General features: G+C 34.2%; 1 protein-coding gene across 1 annotated transcript in view; it reads right to left on the bottom strand.

The window, feature by feature from the left end:
• CCSER1 (coiled-coil serine rich protein 1) overlaps positions 1-26624 on the bottom strand; it is a 466722-nt gene that overhangs the window by 353128 nt on the left and 86970 nt on the right. The window contains exons 2-3 of the mRNA XM_045536844.1: positions 10428-11792; positions 6635-6819 (exon numbers count right to left, since the gene is read on the bottom strand). Coding sequence (XP_045392800.1) covers positions 6635-6819; positions 10428-11751 — 1509 coding nt within the window. The 5' untranslated portion in view covers positions 11752-11792. The remainder of the gene's footprint in view (positions 1-6634; positions 6820-10427; positions 11793-26624) is intronic.

Raw genomic sequence — 26624 nt, 5'->3', positions numbered from 1 at the left:
TGCCCAAGAATTTATATTTTTTTAATGAGTTCTCCAATAAATATCACAAATAATTGACCATTTCTTTTACTTATCGTATGCCCAGTCCATAACTACTGTGCTGGTATGATCTTTGAAAATCATTCCAAAAGGTTGATATCCTAAAATGAATTATGCTTCCACTGGAACAATGGCATAATTGGTATGGCCTTCCTGATCAAGGAGTTACCATCAACAAACCAGAGCTTTATCAAATAATGCATTATAAAAAAAATCTGTACATTTGTATAATAAATTAAAATGTCAAAAATGTACATAGACACACCACACACAATGATTGTATTCACTGCTATGTAAACATATATTACTTCCTAACCAGCAATTTTATCTTTATTTCATTGATAATTATCAGATGCCTATTTCTACACTAGGCACTATATGAATTACGGCAAGAAATGCCAGTATATACACAATTTCTTCCATTTAAAAGACTTAAGTCTAGCAGGTAAAATGAAACACAGTCAAATTACTATGAGGTGGGTGCTATATATGTAATACAATATAGAAAAGCATTCAGAGGAAATCTATAGTATAGTACTACCTATACTATAACTAGAAAAGCCAATGAAGGCATTATGGATTAGAGCTATCAACCTAAAATTATGCCAATTATCAACAAATGTAATTTCTGTGATTTTCCTTCTTAAAATATATAAGAATTGAGGAGAATGATTGGTGTGACTCCATTTCCTTAAAAACATTACTAGCTTACTTTTCTCACTAAATGTCCCTGTACCCAGCAATGGTATTTGCTTTAATTCTAGCAAGAATGAGTTACACCAAAAGTTGCAATCATTATGTAACCTCAAAAAGGCCATTAACACATTGGAAAGTCTCATTAAGGATTTCAGAATCAAGATGAAAAAGTGTGTGAATCGTATTTTCTAATCATCATCTTTTTCTCTTAATTTCAAACCTGAACAACTTTCATGCCATAAAATGGAAGTATGAAGGTGCATATACCAAATAAGGCTAGAGAACTCTTTGGCCTGCTGGCTTGTAAAGATGGGGTGTTCTGCTACTGATTTTTTGAACATTAATCCTGAGATTCATTTTGTATCTTCTTCGTTACTGTCCCAACTGCCTCTTAGCACACCTGCTCAGCACTAGCAGTTGGACTTCAGTGGGAGAAAGAAGCAAAAGACACAAGAAAGTTATGTATATATTTAATAGTGTCAACTGAATATGTGATATAAGGTATAGATAAATTGGGGAAATAGGAGTCCATGTTCCCATTTTAAATCCTCTTAACTTTGGATATCAATGATCAAAATCACAACCAAGTATGCACCACCCATTCTAAATTTAAGGACTATCAAAGTGGTTAAATCTGTTGTATTAACAAAATTATGTTCAACTTTAATGTCCGTCCTTCTGGGACTCAAAAATCCTCCAGGGCTATCTCTTTCATCTTTGCTTCTTCAGAATCGGTTCTGAATAAATATTTATTGACACAAAGTGTGCATGAATTAATGAATGGATAGATGGATGAAGAATTATAATGAATAAAGGATAAGCCAAATAAATGAGAAAACAGTCGTCCCCAAAAGAAAACTGAATTGCACAGCAGAGTACTTGGTTATCTCAAATAAGGCTTAATTAATTTATACAACTTAATTAGTTTATACTCCAGACTATCCAAATTCTGGAGTTAAACATACCAAAAGTTAAAATGTAACATGAGATGCTACTTTTTATCAATCAGATATGAATTGGGTCTGTTCTTCTACCAAAGAAGTCCTACAGCTTATGTTTTTACTGTGCCACTCAAAGTTTGTACACAAAGGCTGCAGGATGCCAAGCTGCAAATAAGAGATATAAAGCTGTGTCACAGTAAAACTGGCCATAAATGATATAAACTGTCAGAATCACTTAGCACAAATAGTTCAGGGCAATTTTGCGCATGCATTTGCTAAGTAATCTAAAGATAACAAAACTTTTAAAACCAACTGCTTAATGGAATAAAAATAAATTCTTGTAAATATAGTAGAGATTCCTTGAGTCAAGCAAAAAAATAAACTTAGTTCATTTAAGGTATACATCTCAAGGCCTTTAAGTAAGGAAGAGAGCACATTCCAAGTAACAAAACTTGTGATTATATATAAATCCTTCAATTTGAAAGATATTTTTATCTTTTCCAACTACAATGACCATGGCTGAAATTGGCCATGGTAGCCATTAGTGATCACCAAATACATCTGGGTCTACACCTTCCAGAATCTACAAGGAGTTCAAACAAATCAGCAAGAAAAAAATAAATAAATAACCTCCTTAAAAATCGGCAATAGATAGGAATAGACATTTTCAAAAAAAGATACACAAATGGCCAACAACCATAAGAAAAAATACTCAACATTACTAATCATCAGGGAAATGCAGATTAAAACCAAAATGAGATACTCCCTTACACCTGTTGGAATGGCCATGATGAAAAAGTCAAAAAACAAGACATGTTGGCACAGATGTGGTGAAAACGGAATGCTTATTCACTGTGGTGGAAAGGTAAATTAATACAACCCCTAAGGAAAACAGTATCGAGATTCCTTAAGGAATGAAAATTAGACCTACCATTCCATTTAACAATCCCACTACTATGTATCTACCCAAAGGAAAAGAAGTCATTATATCAAAAGACATGCAATTCACAAATGCAAATATTTAGAATCAACCTAAGTGCCCATCAGCTGATAAGTGGGTAAAGAAAATGTGTGTGTGTGTGTGTATACATACATACATATCACGGAGTACTACTAAGCCATAAAGAAGAATGAAATAATGTCTTTTATAGCAACTTGATAGAACTGGAACCCATTATTTTAAGGGAAGCAACTCAGGAATGGAAATATCGTATGTACTCACTTTTAAGTGGGAGCTGTACGATGAGTACGTGGTCACACAGAGGGGTATAAGGGATTATGGAGACAGGGAAGTGGGAGCAAGGGCAGAGGGTGGGGATATCCATATGCAAAACAATGAAACTAGACCCCTATCTCTCACCATATACAAAAATCAAATCAAAATGCATTCAATCATGAAGCTACCAGAAGAAAACATTGAGGAAACACTCCAGGACATTGGTGTGGGCAAAGATTTCTTGAGCAATACCTCGAAGTCACAGGCAACCAAAGCAAAAATAGATGGGATCACATCAAGCTAAAAAGCTTCTGCTCAGCAAAGGAAACAACCAACAAAGTGAAGAGACAACTCACATAATGGTAGAAAATATTTGCAAACTAGCCACCTGACAAGAGATTAATAACTAGAATATATAAGAAGTTCCAACTAATCAATAGAAAAAAATAAAATAATTTTTTGATTATAATAATCAAAAAATAATAATTCCGGATAAAACATGGGTGAAAGATCTGAAGAGACACTTCTCAAAAGAAGACATAAAAGTGGCCAACAGGTATATGTAAAAACACTCAACGTCGCTAATTATCAGAGACACGCAAATCAAAACTACAATGAGATATCGTATCTTCTCAACTCAGTTAAAACGGATTTTGTCTAAAAGATAGGCAATCACAAATGATGGCAAGGATATGGAGAAAGGGGAACTCTTGTGCACTATTACTGGGAATGTAAATTGGTATGATCATTACAGTGAAGATTTAGAGGTTCCTCAAAAAACTAAAAATAGAACTACCATACAACTCAACAATCTCACTGCCAGTTATATATCCAAAAGAAAGGAAATCAGTATATTGAAGAGATAGCTACACTCCCATGTTTATTACAAAATTATTCACAATAGCCTAGATTTGGAGTTAACCTACTTGTGCATCAATGGAGAAATGGATAAAGAAAATATGGTATCTATACACAATGGATTATTATGCAGCCATAAAAAAGAATAAAATCCTGTCATTTGCAACAACATGGATAAAACTGAAGAACATTATATTAAGTGAAGAAAGAGAAATTTTGCATGTTCTCACTCACACGTGGAAGCTAAAAAATTACTACAAGTGATCTCATGGAGACAGAGAGTAGAACAACGGTTACCAGAAGCTGAGAAGGGTAACAGGGAGCAATGAGATAAAGTGTGGATGGTTTATGGGTACAAAAATATAGTTAGATAAAATGAACAAGATCCAATATTTGATAGCACAACAGGGTGACTATAGTCAACAACATTATTATGTATTTTAAAATAACTAAAGGAGTGAAATTGTAATGTTTCCAACACAATGAAATGATAAATGCTTGAAGTGATGGATACCCCAATTCTCTTCACTTGAATATACACATTGTATGTCTGTTTCAAAACATCTCATATACCTCATACATATATACAACTATATGTACTCATAATATTTAAAAATTAAAAAGTAAAAAAGTAGTTCCTTAGTTCAAATAAACATCAAAAATACATGTTACAATTAATTATTACTCTAAAAGAAAAGAATAACTGAACCATGGATGGATCCTTAAATACATACAGTTGCTTAAATTATTTTGGAAGTGTAATATAGAAAATGTGTCACTTTTCACACATACAGCTACAGTTTCCTAAATATATGTTACTTGTTTCACATATATCTAGAATCACCTAAAGAATCCTTGCATTTCTTCCTTATATGGCTAAAATTTAAAGAATATGTTTCATACATTTTATATTGACTATGAAACTATAAAGTAACTGAAGAAATGAGACATAACTTGCAAAACCCCAAGGAAAACAGTAAAATCGTGAAATAAATTTGGTAGGTCTCTTTTGGAAATTCAAAAGTTTCAGCATTATTTCAAAAAGTTTCATCTGTAAATCCAGAGACTATGGGCAGTATTTTTTTCAAGTTTCTCCTCCAACCTTGATAGCGGTTCCACCATGACATCAACGGTGTCATGCTTCCATCTAGTGGAAGAACTATAACACTACAAGGATGCTTCCAAAAATTTATACATAGGCCTACAATAAAGGAACAAAATCACTTTTTTGTTTTGACATTTGAAGTTTTAAATCTTGAAAGCTGATCTGACAAGAAGAGTCATTTTGTGGTGTTACTAGTAGAATTGTTTAAATGAAATTTAAACAATGTAAATAAATTCTGTAATAATAATTTTGTAATAATGTAAATGTAATGCACATTTTACATTTAATGTAAATAAATAGTAGGAAAAACACAGGAGATATAAAACAATATGTAAAAAGCCCAACTTTGGGCAAGTTGAACAAATAGTGTGCAACTATTAATACAAGCACCTCTCTTTGAAGAAATAACGAAAATTTTGTAATGAGAATTGTTTCATAATATGTCATTAGTCCTTTTAATGTTGCATCAATTGGAAGTCTTTTTTAACATATTATCATACTTGGACTAAAAATATCAACTGCAATAATAATGATATAATATTTTTAACATACAAAAGAAAAAGTGAGATGAAATATATCTTTCTATAAGTGCAAAGTAAACACACACACACCATCATTTTTTAGTATAACGTAAAGAGGAAGCCCATTGTCATTTGTTGTTTTCTAGTTACCGATTTGCCCAAGATTAAGAAATGACCAAGCCAGAAAAATGGCTAGAACTTCTGACTGTAAGCACAATGGTTTTGCTATCACACAATGTTACCTTACTAAGTTAAGGCATCTTCATGATATAATTATCAGATCACAATGACCTAACTATTTTCATCTGAAACCTAATTATCTAAAATACACAGAGGTAGCACAAGTGATTTATTTTTGAGCATGTTACACATATTTCCATGAGTAGGTAGGTAGACACATCAATTATTTTAAACAAACATTTGTCAATAACAGTAGTTAAATATACTGCTAAAAAAAAGGACACATTTGTGAGAAAGTAAGCAAGAGGGTCTCCAAAAGGCAAACCCACTCTAATAACTGTGAGAACTGAGGCCTCGTGGACCCTGGGCTGCAGTCCTCCCTCATCTCTCCACAGCCCTTGCTCCATCTCATACTATGAGGGGGCTTCAGACACATGCCTCTATGAGACCCCAGCCCACAAGTGCAAGCCCAGACCATACCTCCCTACACACACCCCACCCCTAACCTCAACCTAAAAGCAGGCTCTGCAGTTTGGACCAGCAATCTGGTAACTCGGTTACCTCCAATGTGCCCAAGCTTCGGATGGGCATCTCACATTGGCCTCCACGGGCTCCATACCCACTCCTCACCCTGTGTGGAGGGACACTACGGAGGCACAGCCAGAGTAGGGACCACTAAAAAGCCTAAGGGTAGGACGGCCTCAGGCATAACTGTGGTTTATATAAGGACATTTTCTGGAGGCCTGTAGGATGGAGAGATGGTGTGAAATGACGGTGTCAGAGGGGATCCTCCTGATCAGTGCTTATCTTAGCTTGTGTATTTCAGTGTCTTGTTCTAGAAGACCTTAGGATACACAGGAACTAAGGGTAGCTGTCATGGCGCACTCCTATTTGTCCTGACCCATGAGAATCTCACGTGAAAAATCAGTCTCTCTGACTTGTGACATCAACTATCAAGACCAATTTTCCCTTAAAATATGAGGAGTCTGTCCTTCAGTCTCTGTTCATTTCACAAAAGTCATGATTATGCCAGACACACATGGATTGCACTTTATTAAAGACAGACATATATACTTACCATACTGTTCATTTTTGAAGATGAGGAGCCCGCTCTTTGCTTTCTTAAACTACTAACTTCTTCTACATTTCCATCTTTTGGTTTCAAAATCATTCTGCTGCTCCCTGCAGTTCCTTCTGATGAGGATCGCAGTCGCTGCTCTATAAATCTTCCTTCACGATACGGACTGAGGCTACTGGCAAGAACTATTAAGAGAGAAATAAATAGAAAATTAATGTAAATATGTACATGTGGTTTTTAGAAACGTTCCACTGAAAGAGAATGGAAAACTTCTAGTGTCATTCAAAACTTCTCTATCACAAGAAAACTTTTAAATGTATAGTGGCAGTTTGGTTTGCTTAATCACCTAACGGTTTTGCAGCCCAAAATTATTGGAGTCAGCCTCGGGGCTTCCTCAAAGTTCGCAGTAATCATATAAACAAATTCTGTGCTCATTTCCTTCAAATTGTGTACAGCATCTGATCACTTCTCACCACCTTCCCCACTGAGATCCTGGACCAATTCCCAGCCACCACGCTTGCCCAGGTTAGGGCAATTCTTGCTACAATTCTACCTCCGTATACTCCACCTGCCTTTTCACCACCACAGCACACAATCTACTCTCCACATGGTGGTCAGAACGATATACTTAAAACACAAGTGAGATCCATCACCATCAATCACTCCTCTAGTCATAAAGCTGATGTCTTTCAAGTGGTCTAATAAGTTTCTCATGATATGACCAATCTCTCTGTCCTCACTCCAGAGAGAGAGGGCCACCCTGTTTACCTGTTCACTGTTCCAACCTCATCTTCTGCCCTCCCCTTCCTTCACTCTACTCATGCCACACGGGACCCCGTGCTGTTCCTGGAACACTGCAGGCATGCTCTAGTCCCACAGCCTGTGACCCACGACCTTTGCACTCATATACTTCTCTCAAACGTCCGTATGGCTTACTCCCTAAATGCCATTCAAATCTTTGCTAATACGTTACCTTGGGTACCACCCTCCTCACCATATTTAAAACTACAAACTGCAATCCCACCTCTCACCTCTGAAGCCTTTATTCTGCTTTAAATTTATCCTCAGCAGTTATCACCATCTGATACTTATTTTATTTAATTGCATGTTAATTTATCTGAGTATCCCCTGTAGAAAATACGCTTCATGAATATGGGGATTTAGGACTGTTTTGTTCAATGCTATATCCCTAGTGTCAAAAACAGCGCTAAAGCAATAAATTCTTGTTGAATGAATGAATGAGTGAGAGAATGACTGAATTGTCCTATTTAGGCTCCTCTACAAGTTAAAAGACTATCCAGAACCTATTACTCCAACATATAGCAGTTCTTTTTAAATAGCTTTAGTGCTATGATTGTACACTTAATACATTTGGATGTACATTGTCTTACCTTAAATGTTTAAATACAAAATAAATTTAGTATTGTGGAATTTAGTGTGTATAGCAACTGTCTCTTGCTTAAAATACATTTACTTAGCTGGTTTTAAAATTTTGAACTTCTAAATTATAAAATCCTTATGAATAGCACAAGAATATTCTCACAAAATAAAGGATAGCATCCTGTCATCTTTTCCTTGTTGGTATTACCAGCATATTTATCCAGGAACAGGTGATGCATCGTCAAATCTGTGAAATTAATGTATTAGTGCCTTACAGTTAGGATCTCAGCCAACAGATTAATAGTCACCAAGATAACTGTTGGTCACTGCCCAGTTTCCATAGGGATAAAAATATACAGTATTAAATTATACCTAAAGCAAGTCATCATTGCTAAGTAAGAATTGGATATATAGGGATAATTGCATTTCTATCCTTTTCTTTTTTTTTTTTTTTGAGACAGAGTCTCACTTTGTTGCCCAGGCTAGAGTGAGTGCCGTGGCATCAGCCTAGCTCACAGCAACCTCAGACTCCTGGGCTTAAGCGATCCTACTGCCTCAGCCTCCCGAGTAGCTGGGACTACAGGCATGAGCCACCATGCCCGGCTAATTTTTTTGTATATATATTTTTAGTTGGCCAGATAATTTCTTTCTATTTTTGGTAGAGACGGGGTCTCACTCTTGCTCAGGCTGGTCTCGAACTCCTGACCTTGAGCGATCCACCCGCCTCGGCCTCCCAGAGCTAGGATTACAGGCGTGAGCCACCGCGCCCGGCCCATTTCTATCCTTTTCTGTGCCAGTTTTTAAAAAAAAATTGCCCGGATTCCAATCTGAAGTCCCCCGTTTGCTAATGATGTGACCATAAAGTTATTTAACTTAATCTTGAATTTTAGTTATTAATAACTGTCATGCAAAATTTTTGTAAGGATTATATAAAAGAGTGCATGTAAATTTCTTAGCACATTTTTGGGCACCTATTAAATGTACAAACGGAGTAAACTTCATCCACATCATTATCATTATCATTATATTCTCATAATTATAGGTAAAGAAGTTAAGCAGGTATGACTAAAGCCAAGAGCACGAACAGACTCTCAAGTTTAAAAAATGAAAAAAAGTAGTCAGGTATATAAAAGTGACCTTGTATCAAATGTGAAAAATACTAAGACAGCTGGAGAATTAAATGATGGATTTAAAACGCTAACAATGATATGTTTATGGAGGGACTATATAACCCTATGACTCTTGACATAGCAATACATCATTTGACTTATTATAAATTTTATTTAATATTTTAGATCATGACATGTAGTAAAGCACGTTATGAAGAGCCTGAGCTTTGGATTCAGACAGCTGTAATTTGGGAGTGCTCCTTACCAGCTGCATGATTTCTTTAGCCTCAGTTTTCACATGTGTAAAATGGGAAACATACAAGGCTACCTCACAGAGTTTGTAACCCAATCAATCACATATTAACCCCGTGACTGTGGACAAATAACTTATCTGTGTTCCAATTTTCTTTCCTGTAAAAGAGCTTACAATATAATAGTAGTAATTTTAATCACTTTTTAGTAAATGTATACAAAATACATAGAATAGTATCTAGGACATAATAATTATTTTTAAAGTTGGGAAAATTAGTAGCAGTAGCAGTAGCAGCAGTCATAGCGGTAATGATAGTAGAGAAAAAAGAATATAAAGTAATGTCTACTATAGTCCACTAGGTGGTACATATTCAACAATTTTCTTAAACTGAATTTTATGTCAAATAAAGATAGTTTTCTGGAACCAGATCAGAGTAATTCACACACACTCCACCTTTCTTTTAAACCAAAGAGAAGGGGTCCAAAGTTACACAACCAGTTAATGTCAGAGGCAAGGTCAGAACCCAGTTCTCCAGCTTCCAAAGACAGTATTTTTAAAGCTTGAAATTCTGTTGCATCTAGAGACAGGAATTATTTATGCTGAAACATAGATTTTATGTAATAACAAAAGCTTTGTTAACATAGGACATAGGATCGAATTATACAAATTTTTACAGTGATTTTGGCTGCAATATATCAATTACATTACATGAAATACCAAAATACCTCCATCATGAACTGTAAAAAAGATAATCCTTATTTTAGGAAAAGTCACATTGCAAGTAGAATTAGTTTCCTTCCATTTTCTTCCGAGGGTCAGAATCTGGGTAACATAAATAAATAATATGGCTAAATTACCTTGTCAGCATAATGTAATTGAGGTAAGTATAAAATCAAGCAGTAGAAATATTTAAAACAAATTATAAACAGGAAAGAATGTAGAGAGTGAAAAATAAGGAACATGTGGTCTCCATGCATGAGATGGAATAAAAACATTGAATACATTTTAATGAAAATTCATACCATTTATTACACAAAGGAAATCAGCATACCTTTGGCAGGATTTGCTTCATATCCACATGATGTTTTGTTAAAAATATGATGATCACCACAGTAGGGTATTATCTTTGAATCTGAAATAGGATGGATCCCTTTAACACGTTCAGCTATTGCTTTATGTTGCTCACAAAACCCAAGTTTTCTTGGGGAGCATGTCCCCAGCATTGTTTCACCATTTTGTAACCCCATATTTCCTTCTCTTTCAGTATCTGCTGGTGGGTTAGTCTCTGAGTTGCTCATATTCGTAACAGGTAGTTCACTGATTTGCAATAACACTTCCTTCTGATTAGCAGCAGAGGTTTCTGGTGAGGAATTAGATTCAGCGCTACATCGACCTTCTAACCTGTATTTCCCAGGAGACATAATTGCACAGGGAACAGTTCCCATAAGTTCTATTGTTGTCTTTGTAACAGCAGCAGGATTGGGAGAGATCTGAGAGGTAGAATCATTGTGGCCAAAGTTGTCACAGTGGGATGCCATGCTTCCACTTTTAGGAAATGCATCCGTTTCAGACACAGAATCTTCAGTCAAGGCTAAAAATTCTGAAGGTGTCTGAGCTGTGGTAAGATCAGCAGAAAGCAGAGGAGATTGCAAAGAGCTTCCGGCCCGTTCTGTTACGTCCACAGAACACGGTGTAGAAGCTCTTACCAATACAGGTTCTCTCTCTTGGTACTGTGTGATTTCCAATGAGAATTCGGACTGTTGTACCAATGAAATGGATTGGCTCTGCACAACTGGCTTTGAAAATTTATAGTGAGATGAAAAAGATTTAGGGAGTAGCTTCCTTGTTGACGCCTTAACAGAACGTCGAGTTTGTTCTTCTGTGAATCCAGAATCATCCCCCTCACTTTTGCCAGAACTCAGACAGTTTATAAAGACGTTCTTATTAGTTGAGTGCTCCTTTTCCCTTTCAAAATCCTCTGTCAATGATCTTGTTATCTTCTTATTTCGTGAAGTACTAAAACCAACAGAATGTCTTCCCCTGGTTTTAATATGTTCTTCCAAATTCAGTTTCTGCATGTTGCTGTGACCAGGCTGAGCACCATTTGAAATACTAAGGTTCTGGCTGGTAGGTTCTTGCTTAGGCTCGCTCCCCTTCTTATGGTGAAAGCTAATGGAAGGCGTACGGAATATGCTCCTGCGTTTACCTGTACTACCTGAGCTTGAGTTAGTACTGGAAGGAGAGGAACTGTGGACACCAACTGTATTACTGGAAGAAGGTGAAGAAGGAAGAGAATCATGTCTTCTGCTAATACTTCTTCTGAATATTGGCAACCGGGAGACCAAGGTAGATCGTCTTGATCCTGAGTCCCCCATCGGGACTCCGAGGCTTGCGCTGTGATAGCCAACTTAGCAGCCTGAGGAGAGTTAAAGCAAAAAGAATGAGTCAATAGAATCCATTGATAAATAAGACATTTTAAAACAAAATGTTTGTTTTGCAAAACATAGCACAGAATTCAGTTTCGACTAGAACAATATATGCTAAAATTCTAATAAGGATTTTTTGAATTTTTAAGTTGCAAAATGATTCAATAATTTGCATAAAAATTTTATAATGATGCCAAAATTTCAAGATTGCCAAAAATATTTAAAATCTATTCAAAAGTGTTGGGTTGGGAAACACAAGATCATTATTTAAGACCCAGCCTTACTATGTATAACTGGTTTTATGATTTTGGTAAGTTTTTTTTTTTTTTTGGTAAGTTGTTTAATCTTTTCATGTTTATTATTTAGATGTAGTAACCACGTGACAGCCATGATCACTGCCCTCTGGGTAAATGCCCCCCAACTGCCCCTGTTGGAGACCACCAGATGCAATCATGTTTTACGCCACGTGACTCAAAAAGTTATTGACCTGAGCTTAACAGAATCACAGACAATGTATGGCCTGAAGCTAAAATCTCCACTCAAAGATAAACCAATTGGGACAGATTCGTTTCTTTGGAGTTTGATTTGGGAAGCTCAGACATAATTACTGGCAGAAGAAACTAAATCACAAATGATACAGAGTAGGGTTATAAGCAAGCTAAACTTAAGAAGGAACCACAGCTATGCACTAAAGAACAGACTGGAATGAAAGCTAAATTAATTGGTAATCTGGAGAGAAGTGAGAACACATACTAAGAGAATCAGAAGCATGGAAGATTTATGAACCATATTAATGTCAGTGTACTCAGGGTACCGATGGTAAAGGAGGAGGAAGCGGAGAGGTATAGAAGGTGGCAGCTACAGTTCACCAACTGTGATACACCAAATATTCACACTTTTCCACAGATTATCTCTTTTACTGCTTAGAACTCTAGAAGTCGGTAATATCTCTATGGACATACAGCTGTAAGGGAACTTGCCTAATGTCACTCAGCCAACAAGACTAAAGTAGAAATAAGAAACTAGGCGTTATCTAACTACTGGTTCAGCTCATAACCAGCATGGAACATACTGCTTTCACTAAGCTGAAGGTCCAGACAAGCTTCCACTTCAGGGATTCCTAGTTGTACAGCCAGTGTGACTATTTTGGTGACTCCTATTTTTCACTGATTTTTAAAAATAAATGATTTAAATCACCTGATTTTGTTCCTGTTCTGTTTTGTTTTATTTTTAGATTTCATTTAATCCTTCAACTGTAATGTCCACTCCCCCTTTTTCAACTTGAATCAGACTCTGCTTCATGTTATAATAGTTTCTGCAATCCAAACTACCTGACTAAGCACTAATAAATACTACATAAAATCACATATCCTCCATTTTATTGTCCTTATGAGAATCGATCAAGTAAAATACTTTCATTTCCTTGAAGAAATATGTGACAAAAATGGAAAATATTTTCTTTCAGCCATGCATCCATAAATATATTGTGCCCCCAAAATATAAAATCTAACAGATTTGCATTTTAAGATTTTTATTAGGTAATTTTTAATTGCAATCACTGAATTTGGGTTAACTTTTAAATTGATTTTATTTTTAACAAATAATGATTGTCTATATTCATGGGTACAATATGATGTCTTAATATATGTTTACATCATACAACAATTAAATCAAGCTAATTAACCATCACGTCACATACATATCACTTTTTGTGATGAGAACATTTAGTCTACTCTTTTACCAATTTTGCAATATATATTATTAATTATAGTCACCATGCTGTGCAATAAATCTCTAAAACTTATTCTTGGCCGGGCGTGGTGGCTCACGCCTGTAATCCTAGCACTCTGGGAGGCCGAAGCGGGTGGATCGCTCGAGGTCAGGAGTTCGAGACCAGCCTGAGCAAGAGTGAGACCCCGTCTCTACTAAAAATAGAAAGAAATTATCTGGCCAACTAAAAATATATATACAAAAAATTAGCCGGGCATGGTGGCACATGCCTGTAGTCCCAGCTACTAGGGAGGCTGAGGCAGGAGGATCGCTTGAGCCCAGGAGTTTGAGGTTGCTGTGAGCTAGGCTGATGCCACGGCACTCACTCTAGCCCGGGCAACAGAGCGAGACTCTGTCTCAAAAAAAAAATAAATAAATAAATAAATAAAACTTATTCTTCCTGTCTAACTAAACTTTGCAGCCTTTGAACAACATCTTCCCATTCCCTTTGTCCCTGGACTCTGATAACCACCATTCTACTCTCTACTGCTATGATTTCTACTTTTTTAGATCACACATCTAAGTGAGATCTGCAGTATTTGTCTTTCTGTGTCTCCCTTATTTCACTGAGCCTAATGTCCTCCAGGTTCATCCATGTTGGCACAAATGACAAAACTTCATTCTTTTTTAAAGCTGATGAGTGTTCCATTGTGCATATATACCACATTTTTTTTTTAATTTTCATTTAGTGTGGATTTAGCAGTCTGCTTTGTTTGCAAATCCAATAGATGATGGTTCTTTTCAGGGATTGTTTTAAGTGTTGCTCCAATATGTTTCCACGGCTCCTGAACAGTTGCTACCAGAGCATACATCTGAGAAGGGCAGCTGGATCTATTTTTGACTTTAATGCAATAATTTGGAAATGAAACTGTCTTTGGAAAACCTTGCTTGTTAATTTTGAAGTTTGGATTTTTGTGCATCCAAATACCTTTTTCCTGATGCAGCTATGGGAAAGCTGTGTCACCCTGCACTTTGCCAATGGAAAATGGTGGGAAGCATCATATCCCATCCCCCCCAAACGTATCTTGAATTTAATGATTATGCCAATGCTGAAATGGTACCCAGCATACACATTGTTTAGCAAAGATAATGACTCATGTACACAGGAGATTAACTCTACTTCAGGAAAGTATTAAAATACATATGAATCTAGTCATTTTCAAACCGTTTGACAAACAAAAAAGCACCTAAGTAGTCATTGGTTCTGTTCTCTGCCTTCCACTCCCCTAAATAACTAAAATATACGGAGCAATTAGATGAGTAGCAGTAGGTAGTGGAGGTTAATTACTTGCACTCTAGAACCTGAATGCCTGGGTTCAAATCTACCATATATTTAAACATCTATCAACTATTTAATCTCTCTGTGCACAGGTTTTTCATTTGTAAAATGGCATAATGAGAATAATAACAGTATCTATCTCTCAGGCTAGCCATGAAACTTAAGTGTGAAATAGTTAGAAGCATAACTGACTCTTATAAATATTAGGCTGTTTTACTATTATTATGTTACTGGTATTAATCTTTTTTCAGAATATTACAGGGGTACAAGTGTTTTGGTTGCATGGCTTGCTTTTGGCCTGCTTGAGTCAGAGTTATAAGTGTGTCCATCATCCAAAAAGTACAATGTACCCCTTAGGTTTGATTTTACACATCCTCTCCTTCCCCCTCCCACCTGCTTGATTTCCACTACATTTCACACAGATGGAAGTAAAACATATTTTCTTTATCCATTCATCAATTGATGGACTCTTAGGTCTGTTCTATATCTTGGCTAATGTGAAAACACCACAATAATCACAAGAGTGCTGATATCTCTTCGACATACTGATTTCAATTCCTTTGGATATATTCCCAGAAGTTGAATTGCTGGATCATATAGTAATTCTATTTTTAGTTTTCTGAGGAACCTCCTTACTGTTTTCCATAATGGCTGTAGTAATTTATATTCCTGCCAATAATGTGCAAGAGTGTCCTTTTCTCCACATGATTTTGAGTTTAAATCAAACTATACGTGAACCACTCCCAAAACATTTCAGTATTCTTATAAGGCTTTGGTTGAAGAAAGCTTAAAATATAAACAGAGACATTTTAGCTCTTGAAATTTTCACAAGAATGTCTCACATTCCTCACAGCTTAGAATTTCCAAAGTGGATACAATGAATAATACATTTTTTTCATGATTTTACTTTATAAAATGTTTTAATTAACATCATTCTCAGCTGTGATTTTTTTTTTCATTTATACACAACATTTATTTCCAGTTGGTGCCTACTGAAGAATTTTGCACTAATTAGAGCATTATCAACCATAATCATTTGTAGCTGGTTGTACCTGTAGACTTCAATGCATTTAATGTCAAGATATTAACAATCATTATACTGAAATATTTCTTGGCCTTTTTTTCCCCTGCATTTGGATGAGCATTAAAAATAAAAGACTGGCTAAGTTCCATATCTCTTTAGCGAGTTATTCAAAGACTTTAACTAATAAAATAATTTCAGAAAAAAATTACAATAGTAACTCTTCCTCCTAAATACTTAATGAAAACATCATATTAATGCTTACATCATAAGCATCCATTTATTTATCTGAATTTACTATTTTATCTTAAGCTTCTTAATGGCCAAGATCATCTCTGATTTACTAATTGTAAAATATACAATTGTGATGAAACTTCCCTATGTTTATATTTTTATTGGAATTTATAAATAAATGATATTATTTAAAGGGTTTGAAGGAAATGTTGCATAAGTTAAATCTGGTCCCAGCCCTATTCTTTCTCAGAACAGATTTCAGAAATAATCTGGTAGAGCCTAAGTGACCATACTAAAAAGAAAATGTTCTATATACATTGTGAAAATGCAAGAAAGAAAATTCACAAAAATGAAATGTTTCTAGATAATAATTTTCAACATTAAGAAAGTAAATATATCAAAGGACCTTGATAGTTTCTTACCCTAATTAAGTAGGCTAATAGCTTGTAGTAATTTCCCAGTCTTACCTAGTTATGTCATTTAACCCCAGATTTAAATGAGGCTCACACCTGTTTAGGTGCTTAGAGATCAGCTGGAAAGCCTTTAGGTCCAGGCTCTTTCTATTATAAAGACCTCTTTACACCTCAACATTCTTTTCCTTTAACTATGTTGTAATTTATCTTTAAATGCATTTCCAAAACATTTTATTGTTTTCCCTTAAATGAATGGGGAAGTAATGGAGGCATTTACAACAGATAAATCACTCCCACAACACTCACAAGTGCCACTTCTACCAGTAGAGTCAGTGAAGACAATATGAGAGACGTTTATTTAAAGGATGACTGATAGGAACAAGTGGGTGATCAGGGAATATAGAAAGAACTCCTACAAGCCAGTAAGAAACAGAAAACACAAAGGATAAAAGGGAGCAAAGAATATATCAGAAAATTCATAGAGGGGGAAACATAAAAAATTAATCAACATATGAACAATCAACCCCATTATTAATCAGAAAAAAATACAAGATACTATTTTCAGTTATAACATTTCTAAGGCATTTAGTTAATAAAAACTAATTGCTAAATGATATGCTTTATTGTATACATTTTATGCCAATTACAAATGTATTATGAAATAATCTGTATATGAAATATTCTGAAGACTCATGTGTATAAATACATAGGAAAAAATCCAGAAGGATGCACTTCAAAATGTTAACAGTATCTGTAAAGAGAGCCTTTGTCTTGGGGGTTGTTGTCAACAGGGACTTAGTGTTATAAGTAATATGAAGTTTTAGCTTCATCAGAATGAATTCATGAATTATTTGCATGATTAAAACTAAGAAAATCAAATTAAGAGGGTATAAAATATATAGCCTGACAAAAAATTACATAATGTGGAAGGATGCAGACATATGCATATAAATGTGTTAAAAGTAACTTGGAGGATACACAAAAATTAATAACAGTGGTTGCCTGTGGGAAGTAGAAGGAAACTGGGCATGTGGGAAAATGCATTTTCTAATAATAATTTTACCAAGTATGACAAAATACAAACACCAATTACTGGTCTTTTAATAATTGCTTTTTTCATATTTTTAACATAGAATATTTAAATAAAACAAACGGAAGTGCTAAGAATTCTTAAATTAATATAAAAACTTTTTATTTTTCATTAAACTATATCTTTGACACTGAAATTTACATTTGGATGACTCAGTCTAAATTATATCTGTCTATGAATTCAGATTTACTTTTCTAATAGCTCAAATTCTATTCAGTTTCATTATTGAAAGTTATTTCCTTACTCTTTAAAAAAACAGTAAAAAAAAAAAGTCAATTTTTTTCCTAACAACATGGTAATTCATCTAAAATGTTGTCAGTGAGAGGTCAGAGACAAGTGATTCACTCCAGGTTTTTCACAACCTTTTTAAAGTTTTAATATTTCCATATTACAAATATTAAACCACCAAAGACTTTTTATATGTTGGCTAACAAATTTGGGTAATATGATGATTTGGAAACATGTGCATTATGACTTTCTTATTAATATTAAACTGATGCCATTGTAACTATCTTTTCAAGGCTAATAAACTAACCAGACATGTCAGTTTGTATTTTCATTTAATTTTTAAGTCAACAATATATAAACAAAATGCATGCTCTTTTTAGACATCTATAATGGTTCATTTGTCTACTAAATATTAAAATGACTGGATATGCCTTAAATTTTTGTATTCTTCACTAAAAATAAAGGGCCAAGTTAATAAGAAAAAATCTGCAGTTACATTTTTATATCAGCAGAGGGTGTAGGAGATCTTCCTTTTTGACAGTAAAGTCAATTTTTATTGCAACTTTTACTGGGCATTTAATTATTAAAAATTTCACAAAGTCCTTAAATGAAAAATAATGCTTTCAAAGACACTTACAAATTATAACTTTATTAAAACAATTAGTATCTGATTAAAGTAAATTGCCTTTTGAATTAAGGAAGACTCCAACTCTTAACTTGAAAGTTTGAAACAATAATTAGAATACTAAAAATAAGAGTGTTTTTAGGTTTTCACTTATAAAATATAATTCAATATGTTAAAGGAATTCAGATTCATACATATCAATTCAATTTTCTAATAGTTTCTTATCCTTGTTTTTGAAACAACCCAATGAACATATGTCTAAAGTAAACTTTACTGCCTTATAGGAAACATATTATTGCAAAAGATGTATAAAGATGGTAGCATATTTTATTCCAGTTATAAGTTGTAAATAGCCATCACTTCATTTTTTAATTTTATTTAATATATTCCATAGAATAGCTAATGGTCACAGATACAAATATAAGAAAAGGAAAAAAACTACCTTATATCAATAGAGAATGAATACCAAAACCTGAGGAAAAAAATTTTTAAATTATAAATCATAATATATATTAGGAGAATAAATTAAAAGGTGGCTACATTGAAGATTTATAATTATGTCTGTGTCTTTGTATGTATAGTCAGTAACACAGACACCTGACAAGACAAATCAGTATAGGCAGTGATCCAGAATTCAACATTTTCAGCATATGCTGCAGTTCAAATGCAAATGTTAAATCAGTATCACTGAAAGTCAGTATTGGTCTGGTAAAAGGCAAAAAGATATGAGTATATTCGCACATCACTGCAGCCTTGCCTCTGTTATAAAAACGGTTACAGTTGTCTCCTTTATGATGCTGACTGCAGCAAGCTAAATAATATATTAATTCCATTCTGTTGTGTACTGGCATTGTGTGCCAATTCTGTCAGCATCACTTTAAAAACAGAACCTTGCCTTTGTCTTTTTTAAAAATGTTATCTTTGAACTCAACATATTAACATAATGATGCCAGTCATTAATAACACTGGTTTACAATCTATGTGTGGGTATTATTTCTCTTGAATTCTGCTTTCTTACTCACAAGATTAGAGAACTTGTTAGATGAATTCTGTGACTTACTGTAACGTATTAAAACACATGCATACAGTCTGTGAAATTTAGGACACACACATATGCAAACATACATGTATACACATACACACTCACATACATGTATCTGAATACCATTTTTCTACTTCAAAGTTAATAACAAACTATATTTATATAATTTCATAGACAGAAAGGTGCAAATAATGTTCTATAAACTATTATCACAAACACAGATGTAGTGTATTTTAGAAAAAAAGAGAGAAAAAGAGCAAAAAGATAGCAAAGATAGTAAAAGTACATCTGGGAATGCAGTCTATCGTTACATGACAAATGAGAAATACGATGACAAATTTCTTCTCCTTACACTGTATTTGCTTATGTAATCAATAAGTTGACTAAATCATACACATATTTTCTTACATTTCTTTTCTTATTTAATTTTGTGGCTTGTAATTCATAAATTTTATTTTAAAATGGAATTTACCAAATAAATGGGAGGATATGTTCGTATCTATATTGCTCTTTGACTTTAAAATTTATTTATTTTTAAGAAGAATTGCATAACATAGATTATAATAAAGGGGATATAATAAATTCAGCTCATTTGATTACTTTTTATTTAAAAAACTCTTAAACTTTGTTAATAAACACAATAAATTGTCTTCTTGCGAGACTACAGTGGTCAAAGACCACTATAAAGAATGACTGACTGATACTGAGTCTACACTGAGTACATATTGTTAATTTGATAGAATAATAAGAAAGAAAGAATTCACGGGAGAAGGACCTGGGTGTTTATGACCTAGATGGCCACTAGATGGAGACTTTGCATCTTGGAACATTTTAAGGAGTTCTGCCTTGGTGAACAACTATTTCATAGACTTTTGTATTTGGAGGTGGACCTCTTTTTGAGGATGAAGAAACTGAAACCCAGATTGACTGACTGATACTGAGTCTACACTGAGTACATATTGTTAATTTGATAGAATAATAAGAAAGAAAGAATTCACGGGAGAAGGACCTGGGTGTTTATGACCTAGATGGCCACTAGATGGAGACTTTGCATCTTGGAACATTTTAAGGAGTTCTGCATTGGTGAACAACTATTTCATAGACTTTTGTATTTGGAGGTGGACCTCTTTTTGAGGATGAAGAAATTGAAACCCAGATTGATCAAGTACTTCATTCAAAGACATACAAAGAGTAGCTGCACTAACATTTATAGAACACAGTGTTCCTGATAATGTAATTAAATCTAATCCAATCAAAAGCAGAGACTCTCACTGCCAGGACCATGTCCTTATTTCTTTTTTCTTTTTTTTTTTTTTATTTCAGCTTATTATGGGGGTACAAAAGTTTAGGTTATATATATTTCCTTATTTCAAACAAACAAAACCATGTAAACATGCCCTGTAAGTATCTGATATATCACTGTATTTCATATCGTTTCCATTTTTTATAGCTTTGAAATAAAATTTATTTTTATGGAACTACAATAACATAATGAGTTTTCTCCTTTTTTTATTTCTGTGGCTTTTTTAAACTTAGTCACAAATTCACTGAAAGAGGTCACCTCCTATTTAACAAGTACATAAGTTTTCTCATTTTAATCCTCTTAACAAATCTGTAAATAACTATAATTATTCTTATCAGATAAATAAATTTAGGGTTAGAAAAGTAAAGCTAAGATTTGAACCCAGGCCTTGCTGATGCTAAAGACAAATTTTGAAATTATAGCACTCTGCCTCAATGCACAAAAGAGATATCCTCCTATTACATATACAACAATGACAATATCATATAATGGTACATAATGATATTCCTAACGCTATTGCTGCTCTAGGAATGTTTAATTGGAAGTGGCTTAGCATTCCAAGTTAGTATTCTAATGACAGGTCCATTGCCAGGTAATAAAGAAGAATTTTAAATGACTCGCCAATCACTATGGTTCACAGGAAATATTAATTCCAGAGGGAAAAAACAGGTAACTACTAGCAAGGAATGCAGTTGAGTTTAAGAGAGAGAAAGAGAGAGAGAGACATTTGTGCCATCCTACAGACTTCCCTATGCTAACAGTTCCATGCCCAAGAGGGAATATTAAACAAGTATTTAAGTAGGATCTAAGAACATTTTGTGATCCATAATAAAGACTTCAAATTAAAAAACAGACATCTTAGCTTGAACAGAATGGAGAAAGAACATCATACAATAAACAAAATCATCCCCAGAAACTGGAAGAAGAACCTAAAAGAGACTTTATTTGCTTTGCTTATAGAAAAACCACATGCTGGTATAGGACTCCTATGTATATATTTCATAGACTATAACATATACTATATATAAATATGTTTAACAATATAAAGGAATAATTACAGAACACGGGTCAAAGTTGTCTCAAAATATTTTTTTTTTTTTTTTTTTTAGCTTTTTTCTGAACACCTAGTATGGCATTCTGGTTTTGTCACGTATAATATGTGGGTTAAAAATTCTGAAGCCACATTTTCTGGGTCTGTATTAGTATTTTGGTTTCTGCTCTCACAACTGTGGATAAGCTAAAGTACTTTAATATTCCTCTGGGCCTCAATTTTATTCTTCGTGAAACAGAAACATACATAGCACCTACCAAAAGAGATTTAACTATTATAAGAATTAAATGGGCTCAGTGCTTAAACCTGTGTCCAACACAAGAGAAACACACAATAAATGTAGTTATTTTTTATTACTACAAAATTATGTAAAGTGAATCCAACTTTTCTACTTGAGACATCAAATGCTTGACTGAATAGTGTGGAAAACTGCTGAAGCGCCACCCTTTCCAGATTTTTTTTTTATTAGGCTTATTCACTTCTATACAAGCTACAAGTTAATATGGATTTGGATAAAGAGAAAACAATCCATGCACAAGTCCTTAAGGTAAAGAACAGTACTGCTAGTCTGGAAACGAAGAAAGTTGGAGGTACCTGATCATTCTATCTGAGAGATGATCTCTCTTTTTAGTTTTCTTTTATTCAAGTGTATTTTATACTGAGATGTTTTGGACAATTTTATGCTGCTCACATTATCTAGCACAATAATCTCAAACTTTTTTTTTACTAAAATAACTTTGAAAATCTATGTAATCTCTAGAACACTTAAAAGTTAACCACTGACAAATTTTCCATAAGTTTATATGGCAAAAGGTGTATTTTTCTGAAATGTTATATACACTAAATGTGCTTAAAGTATATTTTCATCGATACTGTCAAGCCTCATATTTAGCTCATCTGATTTAAGATAAATACACGTAAACATCTGTCATTATAATCTACTTGGCAAAGGCAATCTTCACTGTCAAAACAATCATCCAGTGAAGATTCTTCTTCGGAAGGAACCATCAAATAAACCTGTACCCCAGGTCACCATTCTTACTTTCTCACTTCTGGAATCTCAAAGAAAAAGAAGGAGAGAAGGAGGAGGAAGGAAATGAGAGAATGACTTGCCAGAATATTGCCTCTATGAAACAAGGCACTGCAGTCTCCAATATTTTTTACGAATTACTCAAAGGACTCCCTTTGATTAATTGGGTAGGTAATCCTTTGATTGATACCCTAGAGGTTTTTAGAGACTAAACAATGCATCCTAAAAGATTCAGCATAGGTTTGCTGCTTTTTTTTTTTTTTTTGTAAAGTTGGAAGCTATAAAAGGTAACATGAGGAAGATGAACTGACAAACTTCAGAACCTCTCAAGCAAAGAAGTTGTATGGAAAATCACAAATAAAAGTTAATGATTGAGAATTAGTTCTCTTAAAGGTATCCATGCCTATGTAGGGCAGGGGGAGGCCTGAGACCCTGGTCTTAAACTACAGTCTCAACACCATTGCCCTAGCACAAGCAAAGTGCTCAGCGAATTCTCAAATAATTCAGAAATGGGAGCCCCACTCTCTTCCAGGCACAGAGCACACAGGAGAGAACAAGCAAGAGAGGCTGGGTTCTTTTTCTGGTGAAGTATTCCAGCGAGGGAAGCAGACTATAAACAAGAAATCACATAAACATGTTAGACGATCTCCACAGTGATATATGCCATGTGAAAATTAATCACCGTAATGAGATAAAGAGTGAAGGGACAAGTCTGGAGGCGGTGATAAGCTGAATGAAGATCAGTGACAAGAACACTTCCGGAAGAGGCAACCTCCAGTGCAAATCTATCCCAGTAACAATGTGAGTCAAGGGGATGAGCATATGAGATGAGGCAGGTCAGAAGGTGGAGGACCAGATCTTAGAGGGCCTCAGAGGCCATGGTAATATGCTCAGATTTAATTCTAGCTGCTAGGAAAAGCCATCAGAGAGCTAAATTAAGAGAGAAAGCCTCTTTGTAGAGGAAGAATTGCAAGAGTAGCCAGCCAGTTAGGAAGCTATTGCAATAATCAAGGGAGAGGTGATGATGGTTTGGCTTGGAGAGACACAGTGCAGATCAACAAGACAGCAAACTTGGTTCCTGTGAGGGGAGCAACAACAAGAATCGCTGATGGATGGAATGTGAGCAGTGAGAGAAAGACAGGAATCAAAGAAAACGCCTAGGGTTTTCTGTTGGGTTAGTTTTTGGTTTTTTAATATTGTTGTTGGTTTGTTGATAGTTTTAACTGGGAGAAGTGCTTCTCAAAATGATCATCATAATGGTAAAGTCAGTATGGAATAGATAAATAAAAAACAGACACCTAAAGTCTTAAATTATGGTTAAATATTGACTCATAAGTAATGTCTTTTTCATACTGAAAGCAAAGTGTTCCTAAAATATACCCTTTAAAAATAAGTTTATTTCTAATGTCAAAGTTAGAAAATTGGGGGAAAATGAAGAATACAGGAAAATACAAAAAATGAAAATAACCTAATCCCATCAATGTACTATGTTAGTTTATTTTGAAATGCAGGGATATTTTACTTTGCATGGTACTATGTTAACTGAAACATGTTCTTATGGGAACTGCATCCTCATTTTGCATGGTTCTGTGGTGCTTAACTCTCACAAGTGTCAGGTAACATAGAAATAATGCAAAGCAGTGAGGAGTGTCTGTATCTTTTTAAGTAATTTTTACATCATTGAGATAAAGTACAGATACAACATTGCATATTTATAAGCAATCTGTCACATATTATCAACTTTTCATAGAAGTTTTAACAGTTGGGTAGTATTTCTTAAATGGAGTTACTATAAATTACTTAAGGTTTCTCCTATTATGAAACATGTAAGTAGTTTCAATCATTTGCTGTTAAAAGTAACAATCTTATTCTGTATCATTGTAAAAGTAACCAACACAGTTTACTCCTGAACAGTAACTTGATAGCATTAAATGCCCCTTATTTTGGACAACCCAGTTTCTGGAATTTTTATTAATGGAAGAACCCTAAGAGATGTTTTCAAATTTTATAAATTCTATTTAATAGAGTATGTAGTAGTATTTAATGCCACAAAATCATTCAAAACAGTGCTATGGGATCTGATTTTAAAACCATACCAATGATGTAATACTTTTAAGTCACGAAATACCATGAAGTATTAGGGTTTCTGTGAGAAAGATGACTCACCAAGAAGCTTACTTAAAAGATAATGTGGATAGAGTAACATGTTATGACTAGGTAATGGTCCCTCACTGTTCCATACAGGGAGATTGCACAGAAGAAATATATAGGAAATAAAGATCCAGGTAAAACAAAGCCATTTATTTTCAAAGCAGGAGAAAGCAAACCTACATTAACGCTGTATGACCATCATTTTATTTCCTTATACCAAATGCTTTGATGTAACTTTGATCACTTAGCACTCACCTATCCCTTTATTCTGTTTAGAAAACTCTTATCAGCATCAAAAGGGTCTAAGAGTGGATTGAACAGAGTAATGGACCTTAATCTTACTCTTGTGAAATTTGGTGACCCATAAAGGTCTCCTGCATGACTTACGCAACTCCTTAAAGAATCATATCCAAGAAGCTCATAAGGATCGCAGCCTTGCTACAGTAACCTAATGAGGACACTGTTAACTGATGAGGTTTGTTAACTGATAATATTTAGGGATTTGTAACTGAACTCTGTTGATACAGTAATGTGGATAAGATGAACATCTGAAACATCAATTATTTCAATGTGTATAAACCTCAAGTTTCAGTTCTATATTTACACACATTTATCTAACCACTTAAAATGTTTTAAAAATACTAATGCTAACAAATTAAAATTTCATTCATATTCTACATTGCATTACAGAAATTAACTAATAGAAATAATAAAATATGTATACATATATATAAATACATAATTTAACCTAGCTTACAGAGGGATTAGATATTTTCTAGATCATTTTTACTTAATAAGCACTAAGAAATACAGACACACCAAACAGTGCTCTTATCATAATAAGAAATAACATGGTATATGATATACTACATATTAATATAAGATGATAACCTGTTTATAAACCAAGTATAGTTAAAATGCTTTTAGTGAAACTGGAGTAAAAGCTGTATAGCAAAATATCAACAACTAAAAAGCACTCAAACATGTTTACGCAAGTCTCATTGGTATGCAGATGCAATTAAGCTGATTCAGGAAGTATAAAACCAAGATACCATATGGTACTTAGTTCTCCAAAATTGCAGACATAAATGCAGATTTCACATGCTAGTATATCTGAGCACAGCAGTATTGATAACAGAATGCTTCGCTCAGTCATCCTTAGTGCTTTTTTTGAAAATTCAGTTTAGAAAATGTAGCGTTTTTATCCCATGACAATGTGTGAGAGTGAAATGCAGCCAAACAGGCAAGTCAATCATGGGCATCCCCATGGTGACTCAAGTTGGATTTCTTTGATTAAGCAAAATAATGCTGCCTTAGTTACACAATTCTACCTATGTTCAAATTTAAAACTTCAGGATTATGAAGTAGTTGTAAACATAAAAAAGTGTAAGACATCTATCTATACATATATTTTAAAAGGGCTAGTTACCAACCATAGTTTTCAGACTCCCCAACACTATAATAAAAAAATTAAATAAGAATAGACTTCAGAATGTCAGTGATTCATTCTTATGAATTGCTGTACTACATATGAGCATAGTTTTATGTCTATCTTCTCATCAAGTGATAAATAAAGAACACTGCC

This window comes from Lemur catta, chromosome 24 (assembly GCF_020740605.2).
Source record: "Lemur catta isolate mLemCat1 chromosome 24, mLemCat1.pri, whole genome shotgun sequence".
In the NCBI taxonomy this organism is placed as follows: Eukaryota; Metazoa; Chordata; class Mammalia; order Primates; family Lemuridae; genus Lemur; species Lemur catta.
This window is presented reverse-complemented; position numbering and strand designations above follow the sequence as displayed.